At 41.6% G+C, this 22,227-nt stretch overlaps 2 protein-coding genes across 4 annotated transcripts; one reads left to right on the top strand and one right to left on the bottom strand.

Annotated features, from left to right (window-relative positions):
* Positions 1-1,708: 1,708 nt before the first annotated feature.
* ubxn1 (UBX domain protein 1) lies at positions 1,709-8,406 on the top strand. Of its 3 annotated transcripts, none has more exons than XM_049586479.1 (10): positions 1,709-1,757; positions 2,316-2,380; positions 2,513-2,566; positions 3,410-3,537; positions 4,291-4,372; positions 4,609-4,800; positions 6,035-6,086; positions 6,226-6,339; positions 6,529-6,712; positions 7,761-8,406. In XM_049586479.1, the coding sequence occupies exons 2-10, from the start codon at positions 2,322-2,324 to the stop codon at positions 7,799-7,801; spliced, it is 906 nt and encodes a 301-aa protein (XP_049442436.1). In that variant the 5' UTR covers positions 1,709-1,757; positions 2,316-2,321; the 3' UTR covers positions 7,802-8,406. The 3 variants fall into 3 exon arrangements, with proteins under 3 accessions (XP_049442436.1, XP_049442437.1, XP_049442438.1); XM_049586480.1 differs by lacking the exon at positions 1,709-1,757 and adding an exon at positions 1,918-2,060; XM_049586481.1 differs by lacking the exon at positions 1,709-1,757 and adding an exon at positions 1,982-2,040.
* Positions 8,407-10,847: 2,441 nt separating this feature from the next.
* On the bottom strand, positions 10,848-21,889 carry si:ch211-114c17.1 (pre-mRNA-processing factor 39). Its single transcript, XM_049585358.1, has 15 exons — positions 21,805-21,889; positions 19,443-19,702; positions 19,113-19,238; positions 18,901-19,019; positions 18,556-18,723; positions 18,126-18,309; positions 17,909-18,013; positions 17,541-17,658; positions 17,292-17,446; positions 17,042-17,168; positions 14,826-15,097; positions 14,419-14,603; positions 14,243-14,317; positions 13,533-13,695; positions 10,848-11,388 (listed from the first exon to the last, which is right to left on the bottom strand). The coding sequence occupies exons 1-15, from the start codon at positions 21,863-21,865 to the stop codon at positions 11,317-11,319; spliced, it is 2,190 nt and encodes a 729-aa protein (XP_049441315.1). The 5' UTR covers positions 21,866-21,889; the 3' UTR covers positions 10,848-11,316.
* Positions 21,890-22,227: the final 338 nt, after the last annotated feature.

Raw genomic sequence — 22,227 nt, 5'->3', positions numbered from 1 at the left:
ACAGTTAACAAAGAGGGGGGACATCTGCTCTTTTGACGCCCTCTCGTCACCTATCTGTATATAACTCAGCCCGAGAGAGTCCACTGAAGACATCTATACCCAACCTGTGTGGAAGACACTGAAAGGGTGTTCCAGTTTGTACAGATAAAGTCCAGAGGTAGCTGCACTGGTCATTCAAACAATGCCACAGGCAAGGTGTTTGTACTTTTCCAGAGTGCTTCCATTTTATGGTGTTTTACACTTCTACATCTCATACATTTCACAGGCAGGTGTTGAACTTTATACTTTATATTGCTGCACATTTTTACAGGTTTGGCTGCTCAGCAGGACAAAAAGTCATTAAGATCTCTTAATAGCTAGCTGCTCACATTCTTGCATCAATGATACTCCAAGATATCAAATATATAATGATATGGCACTTAAAAAAAATATTAAATTCAGGATTTTTTACGTAACCTATAAGAGTATTTTTGTACTGTGGTTTTACATTTAAGTTTCAAAGGATCTGCAGACTTCTTCCAACACAGGTGAATAATCTATCGTCATATTTGTCAAGTTTATTGTCAGAGTTAAAGTTAAAGTTCTTTATCTATTATAGCCTATGCACAAAAATTAGGCAGCTGCTGGTAATGAAAAGCTCAGGCTGCCTAGAAGAATGCAAATTACATATATATAGAAGAAGAAGAAGAAGAAGAAGATCACACAAGTAAAAACAAAATGAGAATCTAAACATAACATATTGGATTTTAAAATAAGGGATTACATATAAGATAAATTAAATACAGAATAAAGTAATATAAACATACATTAGAGAGTAATTACAAATTAATAAACTGAATGCAAACATGAATGTAGTAAACCTATGGATAGTTTACTGAATGGGCCCAGGCCCAGGGTCCCAAAGAGTCAGGGCCCCTCTGGCCTTTACCTGCAAAATACTAACAATAATAATAAACTTTAGTTACAAAGTGCTTTATGAGACAAATATAATAGTAGGCACCATCAAAATAAAAACAGCAATACAAACACTGAAGTTTAGTGAAGTGCAGACAAATCAGAGTGTGTAATAAACATGAATAAATAAAGGAAAGGACAAAAGAAGGACAGAAACTAGACACCTAAGTTCCTCAGATAAAGAGAATGTCACTCAAATGAACTCATACCAGCCAGGAAAAAACTCAAAAAGACCACCAAGGGCTGCAAAAGAACTGCTATGAGACTCTTATTTTTATACAGTCTATGTATGAGACACATAATGATGACAAATGTGAAACAACAACAAAAAGAGACACAAAACCGCAAAGAGATGCATAACTACAAAGAGATGCAAGAACAAGACAAAACCAAAACCTGCCTTGCTCATATGCTGCAAAGGTGGTGGGGCCCTCTGCATATCTGTGCCCAGGGGCCCATTGCCTCATTTATATATGTACAAAGAGGTGTAAACGTTTATAAAACAGTGACCTAAGTATATATAAAGTGACTGTTACAATACATATCAATATATGACAAAATGGTAGAGTGGGAAACTTCATGTTTTGCCTGAGAATATCTGACTACTGTCAAGTGTCATTAATAACGGGTATGATGGATGTAGATATATTAATGCACAAACATTATAAGAACATCATAAGAAGACTTCAGAAGATGGTTTCAGGAACAGCCGCACAGAGAGCCCGAAAAAAAATCGCTATTCTCGTGCGGTTCTGTTTGACCCATGCGTGTTCCCGTATAGTTGAAGCGGTGTTGCCTGATGTGTGAGTAGCTAACTAACGTTGTCTCCGTGAATATATTAGCTTATGTTGCCTCTGTAGGAAATAAAATAACACACATGTGTGCCTTTACATGTAACATATGAACAGACATTATCGGATGTAGTGACGGAGAGCTCGCGAGAGTTCCGGGTCGTTTTTAATCGTGCTAGCTAACGAGGCTTCTCAGCTAGCTTTCGCAATTTGAACGTTAGCCACATTAATGCTAATTTTAGCACTCAGCATAACGACAGTTATGATATTAAATGGCTGCAACTAGCGAGCTGGGGTAAACAAGTGTGTTGTGAGGTTGTATAATATGTGTTCATACAGCGTTATATTCAGACTACAGTGGTGATACAGCTCCTTTAGACAGGACTGAGCTAAAGTAAAGTCATGAGCTGTTGTATTGATTTTTAGATAGTGTTACAAGTTTACAGAATCGTATTGGTTCAATATTGTGACTTACCCTCTGTTATCAGGAGCTAACAGCAGAGTGACAGTACATCCAAATGAAACTTGAATGACTTGTTAATGTGAAGGTATGAATACAATCTGTTTCAGGTCAAAATGGCAGAGCTAACAACACTAGAGAGCCTGCTGGAGATGGGCTTTGACAGAAACAGAGCGTGAGTGACACCATATCCAAACATTCATCCTGGTTAATGTAGTTCATAGAACTGAGATTGCTTCCTGAGACGTGAAAGTAAACCTGTGTAACACTGGAGTGGACCTGACTGTCCTTTGTCACGTGTTTTCAGGGAAAAGGCTGTGGCCAACACAGGAAACCAGGGGATAGAGCAAGCCATGGACTGGTGAGTCTTACACACACACACACACACACACACACACACACACACACACACACACAGAAGTGACCATGCTACTACCATGGCATCACTTCACTGAGTAAGGACAGTACAGACTAAGTGAAACGACGATGGAGAAAAGGAGCTAGGCATTCAATACCTGAGCTGAATGCCTGGGAAACACAGCTGACCTCCACTAACTACCAGACAAACTTCCGCTGGAGAAATCCTGGTTGACCATGCCCATAGTTTTTGGTCTTGATCTTTTATTCAGATGTTCTGGAAGGAAGTAGCAACAATCATCTCAAAAACATTCATGTCCCTTTCTCTTGGACACATCCTTAACAGACTAAGTAAAGATGATATCTATCTACTAAAGATCCTGCCGACAGCAAATAAAAATGCCATTACCAAATACTGGCTCCAGAAATACCGCCCACTGCCAGTCTCTTTATTAATACTGTTAAACACTTACATCTTCTGGAACAGATGACATATTCCATACGACATCAAAAAGAATTGGGAGAAAAACAGTGGAGAAAATGATGTGTTTATTTAGCAAGTGAGACAGACTCCACATGATTATTGTATCAAACATCCCATGACCTCATATTTGTCTTTTTTCCCTGGTGTACTGCTTTTCATTTTTCTTTTTCTTTTGTTTGTTTGTATACGTATTGAACGTAAAAAGTGTTCATAAAAAAAAAAGAAGAAGTGACCGTGCTAGTGTTGAACCACCTGTGAGCTCCTCTGTCATCACTTACCTGTGCTGCTGATTCACCTGCATATTTGTCTTGTAATCAACAAAGCTGCAGCTCTCATCTTTCCCCTGTGATGTGCTCTCCTCAGGTTAATGGAACATGAGAACGACCCAGACATTGATGAGCCCTATGTGCCTCCTGTGGGGAACGTCCTGGGAGGAGAAGCAGACAGCCAGTCGACTACAGAGCAGCCGTCGCTTGCAGACACAGCTGAAGGTCAGGGCGATGGAAGCACATCAGACACCAACATAAAAGCCATCTAGGGATGTGCAATATGAAGATATATACATACTGTGGGGAAATATATATATTATTGTGATTTTTAATATGTTGTGATATGCTGAGTATTGTAGTGAAACTGATTGCGTTATATTGCGATGTATTACTTTTTTCAACTGTAAATTATATCCCCAAAGAAAAACATCAGTTTTATCTAATAAGATAAAGTTCAAAAAGTGTACAGGAATCTTCTACAAAATTAGAAAGAAAAAAACAAAACTGTAACAGGATATATATTGATATAATGATAAAAAAAATTGCACACAATGTGACAGGAATTTCTCCATATTGCCCACTCTTATAGTCACATGTTCAGTACCATGTATTTCATATCTATAAACGAGGCATAAATTCTGAATTAGTTTGAGTAAATGAGGTGGGCATTACTGTTAATTTGATCTGAACATGATACACCCTTCAGTTTTTGCTTTCTATTGTCATCACCTTGAAGTGGTCGACTCACTCTGTTTGTTTCTGTTAGTGTTTTGTTGTCGAGGTTTTCTGAGTCCACACTGGGGGTGTAAGGTTTGTGGTGTCAGGTGTGTAGGTTAGGTAACCTTATTCTGTCAGCATGCGACTTTTGCTTTGAATTGTGGTTGACAGTAAGACGTTTTAACACCACACAGTATGTCTCTCTGTCTCTCTTTTTTCCTCTTTCACTTTCTCATGTGCATTTCTTTTCGGCTGCAGGGACAGCAGGTGGAGACTTGGAGGGTGACCAGAGTGCAAAGAGGCCGATGACGGAGGAGGAGAAACTAGAGCAAGTTAAAAGGTCAGAGTGCACACACCACTGACAAAATCCTTCCAGTGCTGAATGTCCAACTCACAGCCTCTACTCCTGACATAACATCACTTTACTTCACCTAAAAATCACTGCAAATATAATCCGCCATCATCAGTTTGCTAAACATAATGTGGAAATACGTTTCTGTTCATTCATGCCTCCTCCTTCTGTTGGAAGATCTGCAGCGTGTAAAAAAAGGCACATGTGCGTGCGTGTTTTTTCAGGCTAGAGGAGCTGATGCGGGTGAAGCAGGCGGAGAGACGAGAGCGAGAGCGGGCAGAGGAGTTGGAGAGGGAGAAGCAGCGGAGGAAACAGGGCCAAGAGCTGCAGCAGATTCGCCAGAAGATGCAGGATGATGACATGAAAAAACTTGCTGATCAGCGCAGGAGAGAGAAGATGGAGGACAAACTGGCAAGGTAACGTATTCGCTATAACACAGTTATTCAGATAATAATGTCTGTGACACTGGGGCTTAGTAACAGTACTTTTCATGGACCACATTGTCATGTTTGACCAGGGCTGAAATAATAATGTACCTAAATATCCAAACATGTTTCCACTCTTCATATTTTCTGTTCCCTAAAGAAATTACTTAACTTCTCTCTGAAGACTATAAAAGGAACATTTTACCAAAAAAGGAAATTACTAAAGACTCTGTGAGCCGTGGACTGTAATTACTCTGAGCAGCAATCATGGGAACAAATTACATTCTGATATATTCAAATATAATCCTCGCTTTTTCTCTGGTAAACAGGCTGCAAAATTTGTCGCTAGTTGCTTATTAGGAAGTCACAAAGAGGGTTCTAATTTAGCAGGAAAGACGCAAGGTTGGCATCATTGAGCACACTGTGGTAAACATGTTTTTTGCAGGTTCTTAAAAAGTTTTAAAATATCTTCAATTTTATAAATAGCAGGCCTTAAAAGTCATTAAATAGTCTCAGATTTTGAATTTGTGGGGCCTTAATCACTACAAACATTTTATGTAAAGTAATGAATCTGTCTTTTAGATTCTTTTCATCAAAATGAATCAAACTCTTCTGTATGAAAGTCCACATTTCTGATGCTACAAATCTTTAAACCTCCCACTAATCCTCATCTTTTATTTGCACTTACTTGCTGGCAAAATGTAGATTAAATTCACTCTAATAACCACTTTCCTACATAAAACCGTCCAACTGCATAGGACCACACATATACTACTTAATACTCCCCTGAAATGCTTGAATAAGAAAAAACAAGGTATTTGTCCAAAAATCAGACTTATATTTGGTGAAAAAAATAATCGTGAAAAGGTGTTAAAAAGCATTCAAGTAAGTGTCTGATTACTGTAAACACCCTGGGTAAAGGAAAGAGGTGTGCTGGATTTATCACATAAGACAAAACAAGAGCGTCATTGTGGAACGGAATGCTGCACATCTCGATTATCTTGTTATGTCATAATCGTTGGAAGCTAAAATCATAATTGAAATAAAATTCAATTAACCGTTCAGCCCTGACATGTTCCGTTTTCAGTTTAAGTCAGCAGCACAGTGGTGATCCCACACTACAGCACTTAGAACTTCACATCAGACGGTCAAAATTTGAAAATTATTTTAACTACTGTACGTATGTTCTTCATGCCTCTTATTGTGCTGCTTCTCTTCCTGTCAGGCAAAGGGTTAAAGAGAAGATTGCACGAGACAGAGAGGAGAGAGCACAAAAGGTAACCCAACTGTTTATCTCGCTTCTTGTCCAATTTCAGTTTTCCCTGTCCTCTTCATATTTCTCTCTATTACCACTTCTGTTGGAACCAGTAACAATTAAGATGATTGTTTGTTTGTTTCTGTTTTTTACCCATTCAGTTTGGAGGCGGTGGACCCCCCAGCACGACTGCACCTGCCGAGCCCAGCCCCTCGTCACCCACTAGTCACGGCCCTCCACCCACTAAGAAGGAGTATGATGAGTCCAGGATACAGGTACAAGCTTCAGTGACACCCACATGCTGCTCCTCACACCACCTCAGCACACATGAATAGACTAAAAACAGAACAGACGTTTAAGACTCATCATTAGTTTTGACTTATTTTTTAATTTAAGACCTCAAATCTGAATTTAAATGATCATTTTTTCTGTTGCTCCTGTGTTAATCCATTGTTTTGTTGAAGGTACGTTTGTTGGACGGCTCGACCATCATGGCAGTCTTCAAGGCCCAGGAGCCGCTGGCGGCAGTGCGCGTCTACGTGCAGGTGAACGGCAACACACCTGAGGGTCAGGACTTCACGCTGCTGTCGCCCTACCCCCGTCACGTCTACACTGAACTGGACATGGAGAAGCCCCTTAAAGAACTGGGTGAGCGCCGGGCTGGGAACTACACTTGAATACAGAGCATGCTTACTGTAAGACACATCATGTAAAGCTGGAGTGCTGAACTTTTTGTCTTCCCCCTCTGGCAGCAAGAGTATTTACACGTGCACTGTTGACGTGTGCTCATGACGTATGCCTGCAGGTTAACTTGTTGCATCCCCCCAACGCCAGGAGCGCTCTCTTCAGGTCTTCCCATGCAAATAAGAGCAAGCAGTAATGCAGTATCTGTGTCTGCTCGTAGTTCCTTCTCTGCTTTTGCACTCTTTAACAATGAAAAGCTATAGCAATGGTGAGCTGTGTTTGTCCACACCATCAATCACTTTCTGTTTTTAATTTCAAACTTTCCTCTGAAAGTAGAGTTCACTTCAGAAACTTCTCTTGGATGCTTGTTCGGATTTTAGCGTAGCTTCTGCCATACTCAAACTGCTGCTCCGTCACTGTGGTCTCTCCTCCCTTCTGCCCCTTTAGCTCTGGCTCAGTGATGTAAAATGCATCACTTCCCTTGCGACTACACTGGAAAGTCATTACAGACACAAGTCAACACAACTCCAGTGTATGGGGGAAAAACGGAGAGCTTTCCCTGTAGCGAGAGGCTTAATCAGTATTGTATAAACTCGTTTGGCAAGAACTTAACGTAACAGATGTTTATTTAGAAGTGAAAAAGTCCTGCACTCCATCTTTAAATAATTGTCAGTGTATGTGTCTTTGTACCTGGACCTGAGACAGGTTTGCTGAGCTCAGACACTAAAGCCTAGTTTCCACCTAACACGTTCGATATGGTACCTTTGGAACCAAAAGTGACCCTGCTGATTGATTCATGTTGTCACCTCATGCATTGAGTAAAATTACAAGTTAACGTTCCACCTTAAAAGTCCCCCAACAGAGGGGTGATCAGAAATAGGGACGGTACAGAGGGGTTCCATTGGTACCATCCACAACTTTTCACAGTGGAGACGGAAAAAAAGCATACTGAGCTTGGTGGAAACCGGGCTTTACAGACTGAATCTGACATTTCTTTTCATGTCTTTTTTAGGTTTGGTGCCTTCAGCTGTGCTGGTTGTTACCAAAAAGTGAGATCAGGAGGATCTGCTCTGTGAGCCTACCTCACCACTTCCACTTCATCATCAACACAAGAGACACCACAAACAGATTGAACCGGGAACAGAGCCACCACCACCACCTTCCTAGTATCACTCTATAAGCCAGCTAACTGAACTAAAGCAGAGGGACGTCACTCAAGGCTGCGTTCAGATTGTGTGTAACTACATTTAAGAAGTTTACAGCGACAAGCGGTTTGGCTAACTGAATGACGCCTGATGCCATTCTGGGCTGACTGATTGCACTTGATGTGAATTGGTTTGTGTGCAGTGAGACTGACGTTGACTTTTACTTTTTCAAAGAGTGAAGATAGCTGGCTTCTGACGGATACTTCTTCAACAACACATTTATAAAAACGATACAGAACAGAGTCGTTAATTTTAAACCGATCTTTTCATGGCAAAGTACCACACGAGACCTACTTGATTGGTTCTGAAAGGGCCTTAAATTTAATCCCCATGATCTTCCTGTTTTTTGTGACGTTCTACTTTGCCAGTTTTTTTATAAGTTAAAATTTATCGACAGTTATGTCTGCATAATCACCAAGAATCTACTTAAAATAAAGCTGAGTCGGAGAATCAGGAGGGTGGAGTGTTGTTTTTTTGTTTTTTTAACAATTACATATGTTTTCTCCGGGTACTCCAGCTTCCTCCCACAGTCCAAAGACATGCAGGTTAACTGGTGAGTCTAAATTGGCCGTAGATGTGAATGTGAGTGTGAATGGTTGTCTGTCTGTCAGATTTAAGTCTCTCAGATTTACGTAGGAACAAATGGGCTTGGGGTTAAGGGAGAGAAGTCAGAAACTGCTGAGATTATTGCGTCGCTTGTCTTTCATATGATTCGTTGACCAAAAGAACTATGTATAACTGGAATAGGTCACAGACCAACAGGCATCTACAGTATACTTGTGTAGGATTGCCCACTGGATTTAAAAACATCTGGAATCTCAGGACACACAAAAGAAGTGAAATATTAATGGGTGTTTTTCCCAGAGGACCGTTTGATGCGTCAGGAGGAAGAACACAGGTGTAAATAATAAAGTGAGTGATGGCTGCTTCAGTTTCAAGATCCTGGTGTTGTGCGCGCTGACTCACTGGGACACTTGAATAGAGCAGAGCCATTTTTAATGTTAGTGACACCTGAGTTTTTGTCAGCTATGACAAGTCTAAGTGTGTGCTGTTATAAAAGGCCTGCTGGTGTATTCAGCCGGTGGGCTCCAGAGGCTGAAGTCTTCTCTATAAAAGTCAGATAATCAAATTAATGGGCAAAATACACTGAATTTTTTGCTGTCCTTTAGAGCAGTGACTCCCAGGTGGACATGGAAAGATTGTAGAGTAGCTCAATTAGTTTGAGAATTGGAAATTATGATCTGATTAAAAAATACAGCCACAAATCAAGTCAGCTATAACACCTGAATACCTCATGTTAGAGTTGCACGAGTAAGAGTGCGTGAAAGCTAGTTAGCAAGTGAGCACAGAAGTTTGACCAGGTAAAAGTAATGAGTAAGAAATGCATAAATGGACTGAGCAGTTCAAATGATAAACCAATCTAAATATTGACAGTTCAAAAATATATGAAAAAATATGTATTAACGTCCAATTTTATAAACTGAATGGCGTTATACATTCGGAACATACACTGGGAATCAGTGACTGGATACGTGAGTTCACTTGACAGGGCTGTGGGGGAACCTCAGAGCAAAGAAACTGGTTTTCACACTGCACTTAGCCCCAAGTAAGTGTAGCTGAACGTAGTAGTGTTCACACTGGCACAACCCTGACTAATTTTAAGTGGGCTAACCCCGACTGTAGCCCATGGGATTTCTGGCCCTGCTCTCGAGTTTACAGGTTTATTCCCTAACTTAACCTGTGGCTACAAGTTGTGAGACAAGTGTGAGACAGGACCAAGTAAACAAACAAATTTCAGACTGTTAACATAAGTTATGCATCCCAACTGACAGTTAACCCGGGGCTAGAAGAGGAGCAGTGTGAATTGTATGGCCTCGGGCTGAGGTTAACCATTGGTTAACACAGTGTGTGTGTGTGTGTGTGTGAGAGAAAATGGGCTTAGCGTGCTGACAGCCTGGAGTAAAAGGCGTTTACATTCACAGGTAAGTAAGTAAGGTGAGCTCTCACTAATTTCCCTTCACCTGAGCCTGAAACATCCATGTGTGTGGACAGACTGTGTCACTGCTGTTCTGTTGCTATGGCAATGGCTGTTTACTTCCGGTCAGGTACTGCATTAACACACACATTAAGATTGTTTATGATGTCAAGTTTGAAACAGTCTATAAGTGGACTGTTGCCAATGATCCTAGAGGAAGAAAATGTGAGAGTTTGCCCTGCTTACATTTAACTTTTGCTTTGGGCTGTAGCGCCCTATAAGGACCTCAAGAGACTTAATAAAATGGGAAGTAAAACCGGTTCCTTCCTTTGTTTCCAGACCACTAAGGTGAAGATTAAAGCCTCTGATACCTGCTGGCTGTTTGAATATCTAACTGATAAAAACTGGAAATGATACTCTCTTAATATTAGAGCTGCTTCATTCAAGTGTGTTGCTAACAGGCATGTCACCTATAGAGATGTTCTGCTCAATATTATGAGCATATCCCAAAAAAGGTTCATTTAAAATGTATTTCCTGAGTTAACCTCATTATAAAATGTAACATCTTGGTTTCACGTGCATGAAAGTAATCACTTTAAACCTGCTGCCTAACCAAATTACTTGAATGGCACTTGGTTATATTAGGATTTGCGGTTTCAGGTCGCAGCCAGTTTCAGGGTTATGCTGCAAAGCTTATTGGTCATATGTGCGGGTGGTGGGGTGGGTGGAGTTTTGCATTTCGTGGTTTTGGTTCAGGAGTGGTTCTTGAGAAAACTCTTTCCAAACCTATTAGAAAAAGTAGTAGTAGTAGTGAACAGGACTCAGGCTAAGAGTTTTAGTTTCACTATTAATGAGTGTGACGCTGATTTTTCACCCGTTATGGGAAATGTGTGCAAACAGAAACACAGACACAAAGCAGTTCAGTTGTGACACACTATAAAACACCTTTATATACATTAGAAAAAACAACATATAGCCTACTCTGGAATGGTACAAAATGTCAATCATACATCACCTGTAGAGTTGGATAATCTGGATGACGTTAAAACAGGAGCAAAGGCTGTCAAACAAATATAAAAATAGTTCTGATTAAAATGGAGAGACACTGATGAACTGAGCATGGGAGTGTCACTGTTTCCTTTTATCACCTTTGCACCTGTCCCTCAGATTTAACACTGACATAACACGACATGCTAAAAGAGCTCGACTCCTGTCCCTTATTTCAACCAATCCAGGACACTCTGAGGAAGGACGGAGAGGAAAGGATGCTGGGATGTTGTTTTAGCAGGTGGACCGGCTGGACCGGGTGGTTCAGTTTGTTGTTCAGTTGGAGAGTCATCATCCTGGGTTAAACCATTTCCTGTGGCTCTTTTGGTGTCATAGTCACTTTAGCTGGGGGGATAGTAGCCTTGGTTGTAGTTCCAGGTGTTCTGGTAGCCGTAGCTGCCGTACTGCGGTTGCTGGAAAACAAACACCACAAACAGGTCATAAGGTAAACAGGTGAACATCTCAAACTGTACCCTGAGGTCCCCCATCAGACAGAGCGTGTTTTAGCAGCCTGGGACAGCCGTTTACAATTGTTTTCAATGACAGTGAAGCACTTGGCTCGCTGCTTTTGCGCTGCTGTGGGCTTTACATTTTTCCACTATTCACAATTCTGTAGGAGCAAACTTGGGGAAAAAAACTTGCCCAATTTCATCGGAGCTTAAACTGAGAGCAGGGTGTCTACAGGTCCTTAAAAAGTCTTAAAGTGTCTTAAACTCAACAATAAGGACTTTAAAGTCACTTAATAGTCTTAAATTTTAATTTGTGAGGTCATAACTACTGCAAACATGATTTCCTTATGTGATAATGAGTGAAGCCTTTCTATGTAAAAGTCCAAATTTCTAATGTTACAAATCTTTAAAAAAAAAAAAAAAAACTTAATACTTCATACTTGCACTTATCTGTTGGCAAAATGTAGACTGACTCAACTCACTCTAATGACCATATTCCTACATAACACTTACCTCTGCACAAGACCACATACATACTACTTCCCTGCAATGCTTACCTGTGATGTTTGAATAAGTACAACATGATTGGTCCAAAACGCTGTCCTAAACTTGGTTAAAAGGTGACTTGATCGGGTCTTAAAAGGCATTAAATTTAACTGTCTGGTACCTGTGGACACTTTGTAAGGGGCAAACCTTCGTAGCGTACATGGTCTGCGTTAAGATAACATTAGCTCACTTTCATCTGCTGCAAGCTGCAAGACTTATCTGGACAAACTGTTGCCTCAGCTACTTTGTAACATTTCACCAATAATAATTAGACCCGATGATTGACAGCAGATTGTCAACCTGTCACCAACTTATCCTAAAATAGGCCTTGAACCAACGCTCATCCAGACGAAGCTCCTTGACCAGCCGGTGGTACTCTCTGTGATTTCTCTTCTTTCTGAGGTTCTAATGTACCCACACAGATCTGTTTCCCTCCGCCCTCCAACTGTCCAATTTTCATGCAGATTATAAGGTACAGTTCTGTTAGTTTACTTCACAGCTAAATAGCAGTTAAGCTAACAACAGGGGATTCAGCGGTTGCTTAGGAACAATTAAAAAAAAATGCAGCAAGCTGCAAACTGTCTGATTGTGGCTAAACCCTTCTATGGAGTCGTTCTACTTCAACTTAAACCATTTTAATTTTATTAGTCCCTGCAGCATACTCTATGTCTGTAACATTCTTGTTCATTTTCATTGGTGGATTCTACTGGAACATGAAAAAGTGAGAATCACAACCACAAAACAAGTTTACACTTAACAACACAGTATTTATCCAAACTGGGCGATTGCACCCACGTGGGCTTTAACAGCTGGTTGGACCTTTTTATGTCATATGGGATTCATTTGGAAAAACAAAGAGCACTGAGTCATTTGCTCCTGTTTCTGGTTTCTTTGACCACATTTTACTTTGTGTGGGCGGAGATGTGGACATGCAGAGTTTTAGGCATTCTTGGTGTTTAGTGGGTGGCATTTCAAATGGTGAAGGTGCTGCTACCTTTTGTGGCACTGGGTTTTGCTGCATTACTGGAGATAACGATTGTTTGTTCAGCATCTTCCCTACGATATCCAAACCACTGCAAGTGAATGGATCCAGTGCTGTTTCTTATCAGAACCAGTTCATCCACTTCCATTTTCAACGCTTTCCATTTCTTTTGCTCTCCCTAGGCTCCTTCTCTGTTTCCTGCTTCCCCCAAATACAAAACAGGCAACTACGTCTAGACTATGTGAGTTTTTCTTTTTGTGTCTATAAAAGGGAGAGAGCCATAGGAAAGCGCAAGAGAAGCAAAACGCTGAAGGAAATGTCATGCCAGTGGCTTTAAAAAAAATTGCGTGACACTTATAGTTGATGTTCGCAATATAGTCACTGACTACATCTCACAATACATTGAGTATATTCAATATATTGCCCACCCCACACGTGATATATGTATTTCATGGGCTTTATTGTCCTGCACCTGAATAAAGCTCACTGTGCAAATGTTTCTTTAGATTTACCTAATGGTTTTTCACCTAAACAATCATCTACTATTTTGTCTCTGACTTTGATATAATCTAAATCCTACCTGGTACCAGCTGCCATATCCCCCGTAGGCGGCCTGTGAGGTGGCGTCTGTGCCCATCACAGGAGGAGGGGGCGTGGTGATAGGGACATGCGGCATGGTGGGTGCAGACACGGCAACAGCGGTGCCGTCCTCACTTTTGCTCAGCTTCTCCGGGTCCTCATCCCTAAAAAGTATCATTAAAATTATTAAAAATGATGTAATTATTAGTAACAATAAAGAAAGTTCTTATTTACACACACAAAAAATTCCAATCACTATCATTCTCATATGCAGAATTCAAATCTTATTTGTCTTAAACTGATTCCCCCAGTTGGTTGAGATAAATCATCAAAAGAGCAGCTAGAACAAATCAATACATCACTTGAGTCAAGACAATTTGTGCAACAAGTCGATGTGCATCAGAAAAAGTAAACTCATAAGACACTGCTGTCAGATTTAGTTTTGCTTTTTATAAAGAAAAAAAAACCAGGGACTCAATAATAAGACAAAGTCTTCTTAAGACTGAGATTTTCTTTAGATAAAGCCCTAAACTGGGTAATTATGACACTTAAATTCTAAAGCATGCATGATTTTCCAAGTCAGTACTGAAGTTACAAAGCTAACATATGAACAAACTTCAGTTTTATATGTAATGCATTAATTTGGCAACTTGAAACCAGCCAAATAAGCAACTATTTATGACGCTATTTACTGCCAGCTGCAACATTTACCCATTCTCTGCTTCTCTCTTCGTTCCACCGAGCTCTTTCAGCAGCTTCTGGTGTTCCTCATAGACGGACAGCACACTGCAGATGACACAGAAACAATAATGAACAACAATCAAGTAAAAGACGATAGTTTGTTAGTTACCATCAGGGTTTACATCAGACCTATGTCGAACTCTGACCTCTGGATAGAGTTGCTGTAGTCCTCGGCGAACTGCAGGCCTCTCTGTGAGAAGAGGATCTTGGTGTGTGGGGCGAGGGGAGCTGCCAGGGCTCGTGTCACACACTCCTGCACCGCCTCAGCTGACGCCCAGGGGTCGCCTGACACCTCCAGCTCCAGCAGGTTCAGGTGCAGCTTATCGTTATCCTGAGGAGGGATACACGGTCATGAGGAGGAAGACGGCAGCAATTAAGAGCTTCAGTTACTACTATATGTGTCTTAGGCTACATCCACACTAAAACTTCCTTAAATTTAAACTCAGCTTTAAAATAAAAAGATCTCTGTACAACAACAAAATTCTGAGAGGAGACTGGTCAAAATCCTGCGATGGTGCTACTGGCTGAATATTACTGAGCGTTGATATCTCACCGGACTGATCTCCAGCGCCTCCTGTAAAACCGTGCGGGCTCTGCTGGGGTTCCTGCCCAGCTTCAGCAGCAGACGAGCCAGCTTGATGGAATAAAAAGCGTGTAACGTGGGCTTCTCTTTGGATTCGGCCACCGCCTCCTGCAGCAGGGCCTCTGATTGGTCCAGCTGGCCCGCTCGCCTCTCTAAAGCCGCCCTGCGAAGACGGACCACTGCCAACCCTGGTAGGGTTTTCTCCAGGGCCTCCAACACCCGGCGGGCCTCGGTTAAGTCACCTGACAGGGAAGATGAGGGAGTTTTCATGATACAATTGTCTATAATAGCTCCATTATCACTTCATCATCATCATCACTTTGCATCAGACGGCTTTATTCCTGGGCACCAACATAAACTCTCTGGTTAAGAAGGGACAGTGGTTCAACTTCCTCAGGAACACTCAGGAAGTCAACCTGCCACAACAGCTGCTGGTGTCCTTCTACTGCTACCCACTGAGTGTCCTGACACATGGGATCCTAATGTAGTATGGCAACAGCTCTGCGGCTGACAGGGAGGTCATTAACATATATCTGCCTGCCCTGGAAGACATCTATAGCTCCTGTTGGTTGCAGAAAGCATCTGGCATTTTAAAGGATCCATCTCACCCCACCCTGCACTTGTTTGTCCCTCTGCCCTCAGAAGAGTGCTACAGGTTCATCAAACCACACAGCATAAGATTGACCAACGGTTTGTATCCTCGGGCCATCACCACAATGATCTTTGGACCCAAAGTAAACCTTACCATGGACAATGTTTATACTGTACAATACCTAACTCTGTGTAATACTGATGTCTCTTAATTTTATAATATGCACCAGTACAATGACAATGAAGAAATTATATTATATTAGAAAGAGGTGTTTCTACTCATTTAAATATTAGGTTGATGCACAAGTGTTGACTGTTGCAGGCACCCTGTGGAGTTTGGTGGAAAATATTACACCAAACTACCTTAAAGAAATAACATATTAACAATTCCTTATGTATCTGCAAAAACACATTACTTTAATAACACAAGATAAAAGGCGACATATGTCGACAGTATTCTTATTAATTCGGCATCAATATAATCCATTAAGATAAACTGCATTTGTGTATAAGCTTTACATTTTGGATTTTGCTGCCTCAACTGGTTAGCTGCGCTATTTTAGTGGGAGAAGACCATGGGAATGAGAAGCAAGTCATTTCAAAATTCAGGATTTTCTCACTTGAATAATGCCAGAGTTTCTCACACATTCATTTATTTGTGGCGGCCCTCCACATTAAAACATCTGCCGCCACATTTTGATTTTCTATTTTTGGAGCCAGATCGTTTATTAGGTGTGCTGTTGGAATATAAATACGCTTTGATTGCTCCACAATCCCACAGCACAGAGCATTCTCTGGGCCAGTGGTTCCCAACTGGTGGGTCGTGGTCCAAAAGTGGGTAGCAGGTCCATTCTGAATGGACCGCAAGTGACTCATAAACGTGTCAAATGTGTAAAAAACACTTTTTTTTTAAGTACAGTGAATTGCCAGCATAGAGCTTTTATTTTTAAGTTTAAGTTTAAGTTTATTCACTTTATTAATCCCCCTGAGGGGAAATTCAGTGTTTTAACTCTTGCTTTTTGAAGTGCCTTTTCTTGCTGTAAAGTTAGTGACTAATGGGCAGCTACTTGACAGAGACAGCAAACTAGCTCGATGACTTGGCCAAACACAAGTATGACGCTGAATATATTTAACCGTGTGGATCTTCAACTAATGACTAAGGAGGAATCTGGTCCCTGTGGCTGCACCAGTTGGGAACTACAGCTCTAGGCACAGTCTGAGCAGCAGAATGTCACATGCCGTAAAAGTGAATATTGACTCTGCATTGCGCTGGGGCTAAAAGTCTGCTTTCATTCACAAACAGCTGCTCCTCTCATTCATCGATCTGATCTGATCAGCTCTGAACAGATCGACTGATCAATTGTCCACACTACTCCTCAGCTACCACCACACAGAGATTACAATTCTGTGGGAAACACTGCAAACAAAGACTCTCTTTCACTCCACCAGTTTCTCCTTCTTTTCCCCAGAACAAGAGAACTGAGACTTGTTCACATTCTTGCGCCTCCCTGGAGTCCCCTCCATGTTTACTGTCTACACTGTTTGCTGCTGTGTCTGTACAGTGTGTGTTGGTGTGCGTTCATGTTTTCTCGTACCGTGTCTCTCCTCGAAGGTGGCCCACTGCATGTGGATGTTTGGTTTGTATATCAGGTGGATCTCACAGGCTCGTTTGAAAACAGCCCGCGCCTCATCCACACTTTGCGGCTCCAGGTACTGAGTATACTGGACGACATGTACAGGAACACGTTAAACAGAGATCACAGCTTTACACACACCAGTGATCATACACTGTTTTAATCTGTGTATGCCCTCTTGTGCTTTCTTCAACACGCTTTTCCTCCTTACCCTGGTCCAGAACTCCTCATACAGAGCGCAGGCAATGAGGCAGCGCTCGAAGAGGATGCGAACCCTGTGATCATCAGTGGCAACTGCAGTGTCCTCTGATTGTTCTTGAGGCTGAGCTGTGACCTCTGACCCCTCTGCGGCTGCCTGGTTTGGATCTAGTGGCATGAAAACACTTTCAGATGTTAACAGAAACTTGTAGAATCGCTCAGACTGTATATACATGTGACAGTATGTTTATCATGTAGTCACCTTGTTGGGGGTCTTTGGTGTCATTGCTCAGCTGAGCGATTTCCCAGTCCAGGTAGGAGTGCCAGCTCCGCAGCTGGTGGCGATCGAGAGGCTTGACGTGGAAGTAGGGACGTTTGATCTAGGGGCCACAGAAGAATAAATCAGCATGTAATCAAAGTGTGTAACGTGTCCAGAAAGAAAAAAATGAAATCAAAATACTTTGCTCATCCCTAGATTCATAACGTTTCAGAACAAAGTGCCTATAAATTAATTTTGTTTTCTTGGTTTTGAGTTTCAAAAAAATAGAAAAGGTGACTGAATGACAAAGGAAGGAAGATGAGGAAAATAATAAAATAACAGAGTGAAGAAGAAAGTATCAAAAAACTCACAGCGTCTTCATAGTGCCATCTCTTGCGGACTTCTCCCTCGTTGTCCTGGTAAACTTTGTCCCTTCGAATCAGCACTTGTTCCCTTATCTTCTGCATTAACTCCTCCTAAACACACACACACACACAGAACCAATCACCTATGTGACCATCTCTTTCACTCACGTCTCACTAGCAGACATGTTTGAAACCAAGTGCGAGGCAGTCAGAGGTTACTCACAGAGTCTGTGCCCTCAGGTGTGGCGGGCTCTTCCTCCCCCGGCGGCCTCTCTTCCTCTTCCTCCTCCTGTGCCCGTTCTGCACGTTCTGCCTTCTGACTCTGGCGACACAACGCCCTCAGCTCCTCGTACTCCTCTGAGGAGAGCACCTCCTTGGGCTCGTGGCCGTTCAGGTGCTCCTTGAACCTGACGGAGGGCAGGAGGGGAAAAACAGAGCAGGATGTAAATTTGATTAATGGTGCTGAAGTCAGAGGAGAGTATTTGACAGATCATTATAGTATGTTGACTTAACATTTCCCTAAAAAAGCCTATGGTGACTGAATCATATATACCATTTATCATTACAATAGTAAACCTGGTACAGACAATAATGCATCACTATGTTTATTTTAAAAATGAAGTTTGGCTTGGCTCATGTCTGTGTGGTCTTACTTGTCGTAGTGGGTGTTGTAAAGCTGTGTGGGGACTTTGAGGACTCTGTCCAGGACGGCTGCTGCGTTCTTCATGTTCCCCTGCTCCTTCTCCCACTCCACATATAGATCCCAAAGCCGGTCTGAGTGGAAGTCCAGACCTGCTGCCACAACCGCGTCCTCCAACACACTGAGTGTTGAGGTCAGAGAACAATTAAAACATGAGAACATTAAGCTTTCTGCGGCATTCATGAATCCAGAGTGGGTTTTTAGTACCAACGTTGTTTCTGTGGAAATCTATTCACAGATTTACTAACACTTCATGAATGAGACCCAACGAGTCTTATGTGTATGTATGTGAGAGTACCTGCGAATCCGTGTGGGCGACTCAGGCAGGTTCATGTCCAGTGTTCCCAGCAGCAGATTGATGTAGTGGATCCACAGATCTACACTCAGGGGGATCGCCTGGAGACCCTGAACACACACCTGACAAAACACACCACAACCATTTAGTGAAAAACACTGTCTAAATGCCCTTCAATGTATTCATGGTATGGGAAAGAAGAAACACCTCCTTACCTCCTCTGCCTTATTGTTGTATCCAGCGCGGCGCTCCAGATCAGCAAATTTCTTCCAGTAGCCGTAGCAGAGCGGGTAGCGAACGAGGAAAGCCTCTAGCGCTCTGCGTGACGCTGTGACATGACTCTGAACAGATGAAAGAAAATTTTGATCCAAATGAGGCTGCAACAAGCCTTCAGACCAAACATGTTTTGTGGCCTCTTGGGGACACTGAAGGTCAGTATTTCAACCTTATCATTACTGAGAGACAAGATGATGGTGTCCTACATTTTTTATCTGAGCCCATCAGTTTTCCTCCGTCTCTCTTAGGTCAAAATAACAAACACACACCTCTTGCTCGCAATACTGCAGCAGGTCGGTCCAGCTGGTGAAGTCTTGAGGATTGTCGTGGGCAGCCTTCCACAGGCGCTCAAAGTCCGCAGGTAGTTCTCCCTCCTCTTCTTCTGCAGCTTGGGGCATGGTGAAGGTCGCAGGGTCAGAGCCTACAGGGGCCTCAGGGGCCTCAGGGGCCACAGCAAGACTGCCGTTCTCTTCTGAATTTACTGCCATCTCAGTCGAAGACAAGGCAGGATCGTCAGAAGCCTCCATGGCTAAAGAGGGGGTGAAGATGAAAGGGTAATAAATCAGTCGGTCTTTATTTACATAATTAAAGGCTTTTACAGATGAGCCCCTCTTGTTCATTTATTTCATAACTTGAAACATCTTTCGTGAAGCTTTTACAGTAAGAACATAGGCTACTTTTTACTAGACAAGCGTGGCCCTGAATTTGGCTCCAGAATGTCCTTTGAACTGATCAGTCACACATTACTAAGGTGAAGTTTTCACCACTGACCATGGATATCTAGTGTGTTAGTCAGCCATTTCAACAACCCGTCAAGTCCCGAAAGGTGAATTTTTTTTCAGCTTGTGCACACAAGGTAAATTATACTGAGGGAAAAAGTTAAAAGTAATTTGTGTGCACAAGATAAATAAGTTGTTCCCAAAAGAGAAACAGGTCTCTTTTTTTATATCTTGAGCACACAATGTAAAAAATTTCCCCTTTCAAGACTTTCAAGGCTCCGTAATTTTCACTCATTAACACATGACTGAGAAGTCAACAATGACTTTGCTGCAACATTGTTGCAGTGGCTTAAGTTGGTTGTGATGGACCCTTATTTACTAGTTATAAGGCGCAAACACACACTAATGGCAAAGGAGTCTAATTTAGCGAGCGTTGATTCGCTGTCCTTCTATTAGTTTCTCTCTTGTCCTTTCTTACTGCTGCTTTTATACTCAAAAGGCATGACTGCATGCTGGGGCTTGCAGATGAGCTCAGCTTGTCAGTCTTGACAGATTTTGCACCTAAACTACCTACTGTATCGTATCATCTTGTCAGATGATCAAATACAGACTTGACCTTGGACAACATTAATATACGCTACCCAACAATCCTCATTGCATACCTGTATATGACAAAAATATCAAAGAGAATAAGACATTTTTCATTAAAGTGAGTAGTTTTTTGTAGGTATTTATAGTCTACTCAGAGTGTTTATATTTTTGAAGAATAAGCATTAAATATAGTTATAGATTGCTACTGACTATTTTACTCAAAAAGAAAAGAAAATTATGACGGAGATGGGTTAGCATGTTATAGCAAATGGCACCATTTTTAACTTAATGTGTGTTTTTGTATAAACACAGGGGGAGTTCCAAGGTGGCTGTCTGAATCATTCACACCCCCACAGGCCCCATTGTAACACACCTGCCTGCACTGTCTATATTTACGCTCCTGGGTTGTACTCTCACTGCACAATGAAACATCTTCAATCTTTCAACACCTTGTCTTCCCATTCTCCTTACTTGTTTGTTTGTTTGTTTAAGGTGTGGTGGCTTCAGAAACAAACCTTTGAGTGCTTCTGTTTTTTCTCTGTTACATGGTAAAAGAGAAGAAGCACTGAACATACTCTCACAATTTCTGAATGAAATGTGATGTAACTCATTAAGTTTCGTCTGTTTCCTGGATAGTTTTGTGACAAAGGGGCCAACAAGTGCTCCTATAATGTAACAAGGTGAGAATGACCAATGCATGAGCACATGCTACAATAATTATTACAAACTGGAAGTAAATCAATCAAACATATTTTAAGCAGATATAACATTGTGGTCAAATCCAAACATGGTGCGGTGCGACTGATTTCATGAAAGCTCAACATTTTATAAGATTACATTGGGCAGCTAAACCAGTTATACCGCTAACTACTACAAAAAAAACCAACAAAGCAAAACCTAAATGAGTAGTTTAAGGCTATTATTCCTGAAACGCCCCCAGGTTGCTCCTGCAGAGGGATGTTTCATTCATTTGAAGCACTGACTTTAAACCGGTCTGTTCTCCACTACAGTGCTAACTCCAGTACTGTTAGGTTGTTGTGGACATCATTTAACTAACCTGTGACAAAAGGCTAACGTTACAAGCATCCGCATAGCACCTTGTTAAACACGGGAAGGTGAGTAAGTTAAAGTTGGTGTACAGAACACTGTGCTCTGTCGCGGTGTGTGTTACGTTAGCCTAGCCTAGCTTGTCATGCCTGTGCCTAAAAGAGCTCCGGTCTGAGCCTTTAATTTAAACACCTGCAGCTGAAACTAAAGCTCGTTCATATCTCCGAAACTACGCAGCTCTTTATTTCACATTCATTAACGTTAATTAAACTACCTGAAGACTCCTCGAGCTCCCCGTTGCCGCTCATCTCCTCCTCACAGCCTTCCGCCGCCATGATGGGAAACGACTTGCTGACGTCATCGACGCGCGCGGCCTGTGTGCACAGTTAATGCGCGCGACAAGATGAAGGGAGCTATAAATATGTATTGGACTGTGTGATTGATTTATGGTCAATTATATATATGTTTATTAGATAATTTAAACCTGGATAACCCAAGGTCATTGTGTGGCTGTTAGTTTGTGGTCAATGGTTTATGTGGGTGTGAAAATATACATCACTTAAACACAATAAAAAGCTAAAATGCACTGTAAAAAAGAATCCACTAGTTCAACTTAAAAAAATTAAGGTAACAATTTGCATCATTTTAGGTAGATCCAACTGGCAAACTCAATTCACTTAGCACAACCAACATGATT

Source organism: Epinephelus fuscoguttatus, linkage group LG9 (assembly GCF_011397635.1).
Source record: "Epinephelus fuscoguttatus linkage group LG9, E.fuscoguttatus.final_Chr_v1".
NCBI lineage: Eukaryota > Metazoa > Chordata > Actinopteri > Perciformes > Serranidae > Epinephelus > Epinephelus fuscoguttatus.
The sequence above is the reverse complement of the archived record's forward strand: the minus strand, read 5'-3'. Positions and strand labels throughout refer to the sequence as shown.